General features: G+C 52.4%; 1 protein-coding gene across 4 annotated transcripts; it reads left to right on the top strand.

Annotated features, from left to right (window-relative positions):
* Nucleotides 6,096-10,678, top strand: EIF4E1B (eukaryotic translation initiation factor 4E family member 1B). 4 transcript variants are annotated; one of them, XM_021084422.1, is made up of 7 exons: nt 6,096-6,299; nt 6,548-6,747; nt 7,066-7,161; nt 7,730-7,793; nt 8,749-8,862; nt 8,988-9,127; nt 10,560-10,678. In XM_021084422.1, exons 1-7 carry the CDS (start codon nt 6,228-6,230, stop codon nt 10,600-10,602), a joined length of 729 nt encoding a protein of 242 aa, XP_020940081.1. In that variant the 5' UTR covers nt 6,096-6,227; the 3' UTR covers nt 10,603-10,678. The 4 variants fall into 4 exon arrangements, with proteins under 4 accessions (XP_020940081.1, XP_020940080.1, XP_020940082.1 ...); XM_021084421.1 differs by lacking the exon at nt 10,560-10,678 and adding an exon at nt 9,491-10,308 and having other exon boundaries at nt 6,102-6,299; XM_021084423.1 differs by lacking the exon at nt 6,096-6,299 and adding an exon at nt 6,369-6,471.

The following is an 11,113-nucleotide window of genomic DNA, read 5'->3' as shown; positions in this document are numbered from 1 at the left end:
GCGTCAGGCTCACATCCTGTCCCCAGATCCTAGTCTGGTGGGGGTGACAGTGTGGTGTGGTAAGAGTGCGGAAGAAATACTGCAGTTGGTTTTAGGGTTCAGATGGGTTTGGATCTCAGCTATGCTTTTTATTAGCCATAGGACCTTGGGTTACTCAACTCTCCTTTCTGAATGTCAGTTTCCTCTTTGGTAAAATATGGACTGTTCATTTAACGAACTTTTATTGTGCACTTAGGTGCCAGGCAGGTTGGAAGCTGGAGACAGTGGAAAAGGAAAACAAGGTCCCTCTCTCTCAGGGCTTTTACAGTGGTGAGTTTGTGTCTGTGCCCAGATGAGACACAGGGCAGAAAATAAATGTGTCAACGCTTAAACCAAACAAGGTTATTTCAGCTTGTGAGAAGTGTCATGAAGATGAGAAAATGGAGATGTACCAGTGTTATATCTGCTCAAGGAAGGCCTCTGTGAGGAGGCCAATGGGAGCAGACACCCCAGAGGGGCGCCAAGGCCAGGATGCTTGTGGGCAAGTTCCATAGAGAGGGAACTGCAAGTGCAAAGGCCCTGAGGCAGGACTGGCTTGGGAACAGATAAAAGGCAGTGCAGCTGAAGAGTTGGGACGGAGAGAGAAGGAGGTGGACAAGACCCTTTTTGTGAGTGGCTATGGTCTGGATTGTCCAAATGGCCATAGAACGTCAGGCACACAGAGGCTCTTAGTTGATATATGACAGAATGATGCCCAAGAAGCTGTGGGGTCCCAGAGGAAGTGGATTCTGACAGCTCAGTGGAGTCAGGGAAGTCCGTACAGAAAAGGAGACATCTGAGCTGGGCCTTGTAGGATTTCATCTGGCAGACAACGGAGGGAGGGAATTTTGGGTTATGACATAGCATGGGCAAAGGCACTGTGGCTGGAAATGCAGGGTGTGTAAGTGACAGATGATGAGGTGAGGAGGTAGCTAGGAACCTAGGCAGAGCCTTGGGGGGTAGGGGGAGGAAACTGTTCACATGTCGCTGGTAGAGCTACAAACTGGCACATACTCTTTGGAAGGCAATTTGGCAATGTTTTCCAAGGACATAAGTACATGCTCTTTTTGAGCCAGCACTTTCCCTTCCAGGAATTTCATCCTTCGGATCTCCACTCACACAAGCACGCAAAGACATTTGTGCAAGGATGTTCACTGCAGCATGACTTATGGTAGCAAAAAACTGAAACTAGGAGTTCCCATTGTGGCTCAGTGGATTAAGAACCTGACTGGTATCCATGAGGATGCAGGTTTGATCCCTGGCCTCACTCAGTGGGTTAAGGATCAGGCGTTGCCACAAGCTGGAGCTGTAGGTTGCAGATGTGGCTCAGATCTGGTGTTGCTGTGGCTGCGATGTCTTTGGGCAGCTGCAGCTCCAATTGGACCCTTAGCTTGGGAAATTCTATATGCTGAGGGTGTGGCCCTAAAAAGAAAAAAATTACTGATGATAATCTAAATGTCTGTCTGTAGAGGACTGGCTGGTTAATTGTGGTTCATCCACCAGTGTGATGCTGTGCTGCCATGAGAAAGGATGAGTTAGACCCACGTATACTGATATGGGAGCGTGGCAAGACACAGTGTGTTGTGAAAGAAGCAAGATGTCAAATGGTAATGTGCGGAGCCAGTCAATTTTGATACAAGGAAAATACATACACACACAATTATATACGGAAGCTTGTATACAAATGTTTACATCTAGATATACAAAAAGCCATCTGCATGGACTTCCCCTCAAAGCTGTTAACAGTGGTTGCCCCTGGCAAATGGGCCTGAGAAAATCCAAGGAGAGAAGCTTGTACATTTCATCGCTTTCCTTCTCAGTGCTGTTTTGATTACCTCGAATAGTATTTTACTTGTATCATGTTAAAAGCTAGCATGGGGACAGCTGTCATTATTGTTGAACTCTCAGCATTGAAACTGCCTCCTTCCTTTTTTTTTTTTTTTTTTTAACTTTTTGCTTTTTTTTTAGCACCGCACTTGCAGCATATGGAGGCTCCCAGGCTAGGGGTCTAATCGGAACTATAGCTGCCGGCCTACACCACAGCCACGGCAACATCAGATCTGAGCTGCATCTGCGACCTACACCACAGCTCACAGCAACACCGGATCCTTAACCCACTGAGAGAGGCCAGGGATCAAACCTGCAACCTCATGGTTCCTAGTCCGATTCGTTTCCACTGCGCCATGATGGGAACTCCAATACTTCCTCCTTCCTTATGAAGCATAGCCCATCTCCCCTGCCAGGAGCTGACAATGCTTTTCCCAGCTTTCCTTACAGCCAAGATGTGTGACTTCACCCCCAGACATCTCAGCCCCAGACTTGAAACCAGAACCTAGTGCCAGGAAGATGCAGGGAAGGAGGGGCTTCTGGGAGCATCTGGCACCTACAGAGCAAGTTGTGCCGTCTGTGTTGAGCCATGGTATCCAGGGAGTCTTCCTGGGCCCATTTGATAATGTGATTTGGGGCATCATTCCAGGCTGTGTGATCTCCAAGGGGACTCTGGCCTTCCAGGAGAGTTTCTGAGCTGCTCACTATTGGCTAGTAAACTCCTTATCTGTTTAAATTAACCCAAAGTGATTTTTGTGACTCAGCTAAGATTTCTCCCAATGTTATATGAAGAAGGACTGAGCAGTAGGAAGGAGAGCATTAGGAAGGAGAGAGGAGGAAGAGAGAAAGAAGACCATACAAAGGGCATCTGTACCTTCTATTGTAGGAATTGGGAAGTCACTGAGGGATTTTAAGCATAAGACGGACCTGAAGGTGAATTGCATTTTATGGAGCCAAATGGAGGTGAGTTGGAGGGGAGAGAAGCAACGAAAGCAGCAAGAAGACTGGGGCAGAATCCACAGGAGGAATGATGAAGCCAGAACTAGGGAAGCCTTGGAACAGGCTTGGAGCATCGTTTAGGAGGTAACTTATCAGATGTTGGAAAGAGGGAGCAGGACAAGTCCAGGAAGATTCCCAGGTTTCCGGCTTGGACAATGGGGTGAGTGATCCTGACACAAAAGGAAATAGGCATTGAGGGGACAGGGCAGCTCTGGGGGTGATGGTGAACTTGCCTGGAGCTCAATGAATGTGCAGTGTCTGACTGACAAGCTGGATGTGGGGTCCAGGAGAGAGTTGGGTATCTGAGTCTAGAACTCAGGGAGTCACTCCAGGCTGGCTGTGGGTACAGATTTGGGCCATGGCGTACTGGGAAATCTTTAACACCTGGCTTTCCAAGCAGGGAAGCACCTTATCTGTAGAGTTTGCCCATACCTGTGGTGTAAATTCTCTCACTGTGGTGGATTGCAAGCTGTCACCGCAATGTCTCTGAGCAGAGAATTGGAGAGAGACACGTGGAGCACTCCAGCATTTTCAACATACAGATAAATTAGATAAAAATCATCTTAAGAGCCTAGAGAGTAGTAAAAATCATTAGGAAGTTATGTTTTGAGTATTTATTATCTTTGTTTTAAACATAATTTACATAACCATAAATTTACACCATTTAACTTTTAATAATGGCTTTAACATCTGGATCACAAAATGTCTGAAACTTTAATAATTATTCTCAAGAACTGGTCTAAACCAGCCCAGTACACCAATGGATTTGGAGTCATGTGCATAGAGATGGTGGCTGGAACCATGGGGATGCTGCAATTGCCCAGAGGGACAAGGAGGGTGAAAAGAAGAGAGGGTCCAGGACAGAATCCTGATTCACTGCAACCTTCCTGAGTGGTCAAGGGCCAAGGAGCAGGGGAAAGACTGAGGAGAAGCCCAGAGAGGAGGAGAAACTGGAGAGAGCAGTGGCCAGGAAACTAAGGGGATTTATCACCATTCCTGCCATCCAGGCCTCAGGGCGAGGAGGAAGATGGGCAGGCAGGCTGGGGAGCTAAGAACAAAGAGGGGGTGGGTGATTCTGATTGAACACCTACTGTGTGGCAGGCACTATGTCCATGGTAACATTCAGCCCTAAAAGCAGTCCTTTAAAGCAAGTATTTTCAGTCCCACTTTACAGATGAGAGAAGGGTCACCCAGAGAGGAGAAGTCATGTAACGGGTCACTGGCACCTATTCTTTTCAAGTGGCTTTTCCTGAGTGCCTACTGTGTGCCAGGTACTGTTCTAGGCACTGGAGATTCAGCAGAAACATGACTCAGGGAGTCCTTGCTCTCCTAGAACTTACCATTCCAGAAGGAAGCCACAGACAGTTACTTAACAAATGAACTAATGGGTCTCCGCTCTCCTAAGATCAAGATTTGCCATCCTTCCCGCCTTGGGCATCAGCCGTGGTAGTCTTTCTTCTCTTCCTCCAGTACCCCATGGTCCCTTGGCCCCAGAGCCTTTGCACATGCAATTCCCATTCCCAGAGGCACCACCTCCACCCACCGAGTTAATGCTCACTCAAATGTCCCCTCTTCCGTGAGCTGCTTCTGAGTCAGTGGGTGGTTCTGGAAATGGGGTCTCTGGCCAGCACCATCAGGGAACTCGTTAGAAATGCCAATTCTCAGGCCCAAGTCTGATGCTAAGACATCAGAAGTTTGGAGGCAGAGCCCAGCTGTGTGTGTTTAACAAGCAGGTGATTCTGATCCATGTACTTGAGAACTGCTGCTCTAAGGCCTTGGTTTAGGTCACTGACTTCAACTTCCCCACTCTGCCAATTCCTTTCTTTTCAGAGGCCTGCATTTGTGATGACACAGGTCTTGGTGAGACAACCTGATGTCTGGCTCCCCTGATGGACCACACCACAGGGGCCACTCATCTGCTTCTGGCACACCCTGGAGCTTAGGGATTCGGGTTGAACAGATATTAACTGTCAGCCTCTGGGTGGTCATGGGCTCCCCTGGGTGTAGGGGAGGGGAAGGGATCCCTTACAGGGCTGGGATCTTAAAAGTGGCTGAGGGGAGGGTGAGAAACATTAAGAAGCTTAGGGAGGTTTCAGCCCCTGCAGAAAAGGGTGCCGTGCAGAAGGCAGGGAAAGGGTATCCAGAGCTCAGAACTTTTCCTCCCTCCTCCACCTCCCCACTCCCTCCCCCACCCTGGGGAAGCCCTCAGCTGACTGCTATTAACCGCTGAGCCAGGCCTTGTTCTGGGGGCTTGATATGTTTTCTGTTACTTAATACAGTAAGCTTCTGAGTTGGAGATAGTTAATGTTCCCATATTCCAGACAGGGAAACTGCGACCCAGCGAAGTTCAAGTACTTAGTCGAGGCCAGGACAGGGAAGTCGTGAACCCAGGCTGTGTGACTGCTCACTGCCCTTGGCTATCAATGCCCAGGAGGTAGGAAGCGAGTGTGCAATGGTCCGGTGTGGTGTGTGCAACCTCATTTGTGCTTCCAAAAGGCAGCCTCAGCTGCAGCAGATTGTGAGGTGGAGGCCCCAGTGTTGCCAGGACTTTCTAAAATTTCAAGAGCAACCAAATATGTGGATTTTTAATATACGATCTCCCTGGTTTTATTTTATTTTATTTTATTATTTTATTTTTTCGTAGGGCTGCCTAGGGGTTGAATCAGAGCTACAATCGCTGGCTGGATCCTTAACCCAGTGAAAGAGGCCAGGGATCAAACCCACATCCTCATGGATACTAGTCAGGTTCTTAATCTGGTGGGCCACAACGGGAACTCTCAATCTCCTTGTTTTTAAGTAATTACATTAAAAACTCTTAGATGCTGCCATAGACCAGATACAGGTGTGTGTCAGATGACACTCGTGGCAAAATCAAGGAGGTGAACAACAGCAGGGCCAAAAAGGACACATCACGATGTGTGTGTGAGGTCCCTGACTGGCTATGGCACCCGCTCCATCAGAGTCACTGCTTCTACCATCTCTGGGACAGTCCATTTTAAATTCAAAGTCCAGGAGATCCTGTCATGGCTCAGTGGTTAATGAATCCAACTAGGAACCATGAGGTTGTGGGTTTGATCCCCAGCCTCGCTCAGTGGGTTAAGGATCTGGTGTTGCCATGAGCTGTGGTGTAGGTCGGAGATGGGGCTCAGATCCTGCGTTGCAGTGGCTGTGGCGCAGGCTGGTGGCTACAGCTCCGATTAGACCCCTACCCTGGGAACCTCCATATGCCATGGGTGTGGCCCTAGAAAAGAGCAAAGAAAAAAGAAAAAGAAAGTTAAAAATAAATAAATTCAAAGTCCCCTCATGGTGGGATGTGGTTTCACTAAAAGCAGAAAAAGCAGACTCCCTAATATCGATCCTTCCCTTTGTGTCTCAGCTCCCCTATGGCCAGCACCTTGCGAGTAGGGAGCAAGGTCTGCCTGACCATAGCTGTGCCTGCAGCCTACATGCAGAAGGTGCTCACTAAATGCTTGCTAATAGAAGTAACAGTGTAAACCCTTTCCCCTCTGAACTCCTCCCATATTGGCTCCTCCCAGTGCCCTGCCCAGGTGATGGGGGGCGGGTGATGGGGGTTAAAGGCCAGCAGCTGGGGGACCTGTCGGATGCAGCATGGCTACCGCCGGCCCTGTAAGTCCACCTGCCTGCCTCCTTGGGCAGCGAGGGCTGGGGCCCACCGCCCAGCCTGACTCTTTTCTTTGGTCAGGTCAGAGACGCTGAGGGTGACGTCCGAAAGGGGCAGAACGAAAAGGAGGAGAAAGAGAAAGAGGACAAGGAGGTGGCAGCAGGGGCCTGGGGGGGCGAGGAGGCTCCGTGCTCTCCCAGGGCTCTGCTGTCCCTGAGGAGGAAGGCCTGGAATCCGGGCCCCGCGAAGAGCAAGCTGGAGTTGCACCCACTTCTGAACAGGTAGACAGGCCCTGCTCTTGGCCTTGGCCACAGTTCCTCATCTGGGAAAGGCCAGAGTGGGCCTAAGACTTGGGCCCAGGTGGCCCTTCCAGCCTTAATTCAGTTGAAATTCTTGGTTAAAAGCCCTAACTCCTCCCTGGCTCTTCAGGATAACTCTAGTTGCCTTGGGTGGTGGGGGTGGGGTGGGGAGGGGGAATCTGTGCCCCATCTTCCTTGAAGGGGCAGGACTTCTCTGCCACCCTAGCTGCTGCTGGGGGTCGGGGGGGGGGCAGGCAGGGGTGGGCCCTGCTTCCTCCTGCCCATGTCTCTCCACTCCAGGTGGGCTTTGTGGTTCTTCAAGAATGACCACAGCCGGGCCTGGCAGGACAACTTGCAGCTGGTCACCAAGTTTGACACCGTGGAGGACTTCTGGGCGTGAGTGTCCCTCGCTGAGGAGGCCAGGGTCAGGGGGGGGGGAATCCTTCTCAGACCCTATCGCTCCAGGAAGTTGCTTCCTACACAAATTCCCCAGCTCTTCCTGGAAACTTGCAGCATCTGCTGAGGACTGGGGCTTGGCAGGTTCTGCCTGGAGTGGGTAGAGGTGGGGTGGGGGTTGGTCACAGCCCTGCAAAGTCTTCTTGGGGCTCAGGGAGAGAGCCTGCGAGGTAGGAGAAGCAAGGACTTGGCCCTGAATCCACGGCTTCATGCTTTGTGACCCTGGGCAAGCTCCTTCCCCTCTCTGAGCTCGTCTCAGCCACAAAGCTTGTGTCTGTGATGATCCAGTGAGGGGGTCTAAAAGGGGCTCCATAAATCCCAGGAATGGGTGAGAAGGTGGGATTTGAGGGTCTAGGTAAGTGGGGATGGAATTCCTGGCAGGGGCTACCAGTACACGCAAAGGGCTTGGAGGCTGGAAGGTGGATAGAAAGCGGTGGGGTCTGAGACCAGTTGGAATCAGGCCATAAAAAGCCTGGACTTTCAGCCTGGGCTGGGGGCCTCTCTCCAGGATGTACAGTAACATCCAGCTGGCCAGTAAGCTCTCTTGCGGCTGCGACTACGCCCTGTTCAAGGTAAGCTCTGCTTTCCTTCCCCTCCGGCCCAGGGGAGCTGATTCTTCCCAGGGGTTTGGGGATGGGGCACAGCCTCTCTCAGAGACAAGGATGGCTGCACAGAAGCTTGGGCAGAGCATCAGACCTCAGCTGCACCTCGAAGGACAGGGGAGGGGGAAGAGGGGGCCTACATTTCTGGCCTGGCTCCTTAACTAGAGACAAGCATCAGAATGGTCCGAGGAGGAGTTACCGTCTGGTGCAGTGGTTAACGAATCCGACTAGGAACCATGAGGTTGCAGGTTTGATCCCTGCCCTTGCTCGGTGGGTTAAAGCATCCGGCGTTGCCATGAGCTGTGGTGTAGGTTGCAGACGCGGCTCGGATCCTGTGTTGCTGTGGCTCTGGTGTAGGCCAGTGGCTACAGCTCTGAATTAGACCCCTAGCCTGGAAACCTCCATATGCTGCAGGAGCGGCCCAATAAATGGCAAAAAGGCACACACACACACACACAAAGAATGGCCTGAGGACACTCATCAGTGTCCAGGTCCCTCCCTGGAGGTGCTGTGCTGTGGAGCCCTAATATCAGTGTTTAAAGATTTCCCTCTGTGACTTGTGTTCTGCTGAACCGGGAAAGGCTGCCCTTAGGCCACGCTGGGGTGGCCCCAGATGCTTCCTTAAGAAACCTCCTATCTGAACTCTCATCTCAAGGAACTTGGTTCAGTAAAGGAGACAAACACACCTGTGAGAGGATCCATGAGGCAACAGATATTGAGGCTCGGGGGCCCATGGGAACTCACAGGAGAGTTTGGGGGGCTGAATGGCTGGTGGTGGAACCTGCTAGTACAGAAGGGATAGAGGCAGAGACAAGTTGGCACGAGGAGGCCTGTTGAGGGGCCCAAGCAGGACCCTCGGAGGTGGCCGGGCTCTCGCTTCCTTTTGAATGAAGGGAGGTGGTTGATTTGCCATCTGGCCTCCCAGGACGGCATTGAGCCCATGTGGGAAGACAGCAGGAATAAGCGGGGTGGCCGCTGGCTAGTCAGCCTCGCCAAGCAGCAGCGCCACAGCGAGCTGGACCACCTGTGGCTGGAGACAGTGAGTTGCGGGGGGGCTGGGGTGGAGGGTGGCGGGGGTGGTGGGGGTGGCCATGGTCTCAGGGATGGCGGGGGCAGGCTCTGTGGCCACCCGGAGTTCTCATCCTCCTCCTTTTGTGGCCCCAGCTGCTGTGTCTGATTGGGGAGAGCTTTGAGGAGCACAGCCAAGACGTGTGTGGGGCTGTCATCAACATCCGAACCAAGAGGGACAAAATTGCTGTGTGGACGAGGGAGGCAGAGAACCAGGAGGGCGTGCTGCACATTGGGTGAGGGGCACCTCTGGCACAGGCTGGGGGCTGGGTCTCTTCAAGGGGAGAAGGTGGAACCGAGGGAGGGGCATGACTTGGCCAGCAGGAGAGACTTCTGGAACTCTCCAGGCTGTCTCCCCCTTCCTTCTTCCCCGCTTTTATAAAGGGTGTGGAATCTGGATTTCAAACTGTTACTGAACAGACCTTTTCTGTCTCGCATTAGTCACATTTTGGGTTTCCACGTGGGTAAGACACACACAACAGGCGTGATTGTGGCTGGAACTAGAGGAGGGACATCGGGCCAAGGACCCAGGGTCCCAGGTTATTTCCAGGACCCATTAATGACTGCCTGTCTCATCTCCTCTTCTACTTGCCTCCCAGGCGTGTCTACAAAGAGCGCCTGGGCCTCTCCACAAAGACCGTCATTGGGTACCAGGCTCACGCAGACACGGCCACCAAGAGTAACTCCCTAGCCAAGAACAAATTTGTGGTGTGAGGGGACCCTGGCACCACTGCCCATTTGGCTGCCCCTGAGCTTTCCACTGCTGTGTGTGTGTGGGGGGGGGGTGCTGGGCTGAGGGCAGACGGCATGGTTTTCACCTATCTTGGAGTGTATATGAACATTCTTTAATGTGAGTTGGGGCCCAGGCCTAGGGGCAGCTCGGGTGGGTAGGGGCAACCTGAGGGCCAGGGCAGCACAAAGGTGGCCTTGTTTCAACCCTGGGGGTGGGTTGGGTAAACTGGGGTGAAGTGAGTCACGGGGTGGGGGGCTCATCTGCAGGTGGAAAGATAACAGGAGCAAATCCTAGGATCCAGAGCTTCCTTGGTGCCCCTACCTGGGGGAAGCAGGCCAGGTGGCCTGAGGGCCAGACTCTTCCATTTTGGGGGAGGGAGCTCACTGACACCCTGAGAGCTAGTGCTCAGGGACGGGAGTCTCTTGAGTGATCATTCTGCTTTTTCAAAACTTTCATGGTTGCTTCCATGAGATTTGCAGCCTTGGAGCCCACCCTGTGTCCCACACCTTCCAGCAGCCAGCTGAGTATGGGTTCCTAGTTTATGGGGGGTGGGGGTGGATGAAGGCCTGACCCAGGAGAGGAGGCCGTGGTGGTCAGGCCTTCTACTAGACATGGATTAACTGAAAGGTGATGGAGCTTAAGCCCCTTTCTGTACCTATTCTAAATAAATACTTTTAAACAAAATAAATTATTTTGAGGGCTCTGAAATTAAGATTTCCCCAAACCTTGATCTGTTCCAGTCCTGCCTTGAGAGGGCTCCTGTGAAAAACTTGGGTACCAAGCAGCCTGAGTAGGGCCTAAGCTGGTACAGAGGAGAGGGGTTAGACGCGGAATGGGGGTGGGTGTCAACCACCAAAGGGGTTTGACCCAGGAGATGCAGTGTATGCCCTTGGCAAAACCGAAGCAGCGGGGAACAACAGGTGTAGTCTTCACAGGACCCAGGTGTCATCACTTCTGAGTTTGAACCAGAAGAAGTAGAACTGAATTTCGTCCAATGAGAAGCGCTTGTGATTCGACTCCACTGTAATAAAACATCCTGCATGTGTGCTAAAAACACCGTCAACATAGCCATCCTTTACCATCCTCCACTCGCTCAGGAGAGCAGTGGTTACTCCTCTCCAGGGTTGGGCATTGACAGCAAAGCCGGGGATTGGGGTGGCCCTGGTACCGAACTCTGCGATATGGGAGGAACTGAGGTGGGAGGAATTGAGGCTCTTTCCAGCTTGCGGCTTGCGGCGCCCTCAGCAGGTGTCTCAGGTGGGTCTGAAGCGGGAGTCCGCAGCAGCGGCCGGCCAAAGGGGCGGAGTCAGGCCTAGAGGCGGAGCTCCGAGGGGTCTGAGTCGTGGGGGAGGGTCTGGGCCTGGGGTGGTGCCTTACAGGAGCGGGCCTGGAGAGAGGTCCAGGGGCGGGGCTCCAAGTGGAGGGTGGCAGAGTAGGGCTGGGGGCGGAGGCGGAGGCAGGCCTAGAGTCAGGGCTCTGGGGGGAACCT

The sequence above is a fragment of the Sus scrofa genome, chromosome 2 (genome assembly GCF_000003025.6).
Source record: "Sus scrofa isolate TJ Tabasco breed Duroc chromosome 2, Sscrofa11.1, whole genome shotgun sequence".
In the NCBI taxonomy this organism is placed as follows: domain Eukaryota; kingdom Metazoa; phylum Chordata; class Mammalia; order Artiodactyla; family Suidae; genus Sus; species Sus scrofa.
Note: the sequence above shows the minus strand (reverse complement) of the source record. Positions and strands in the feature narration are given on the sequence as shown.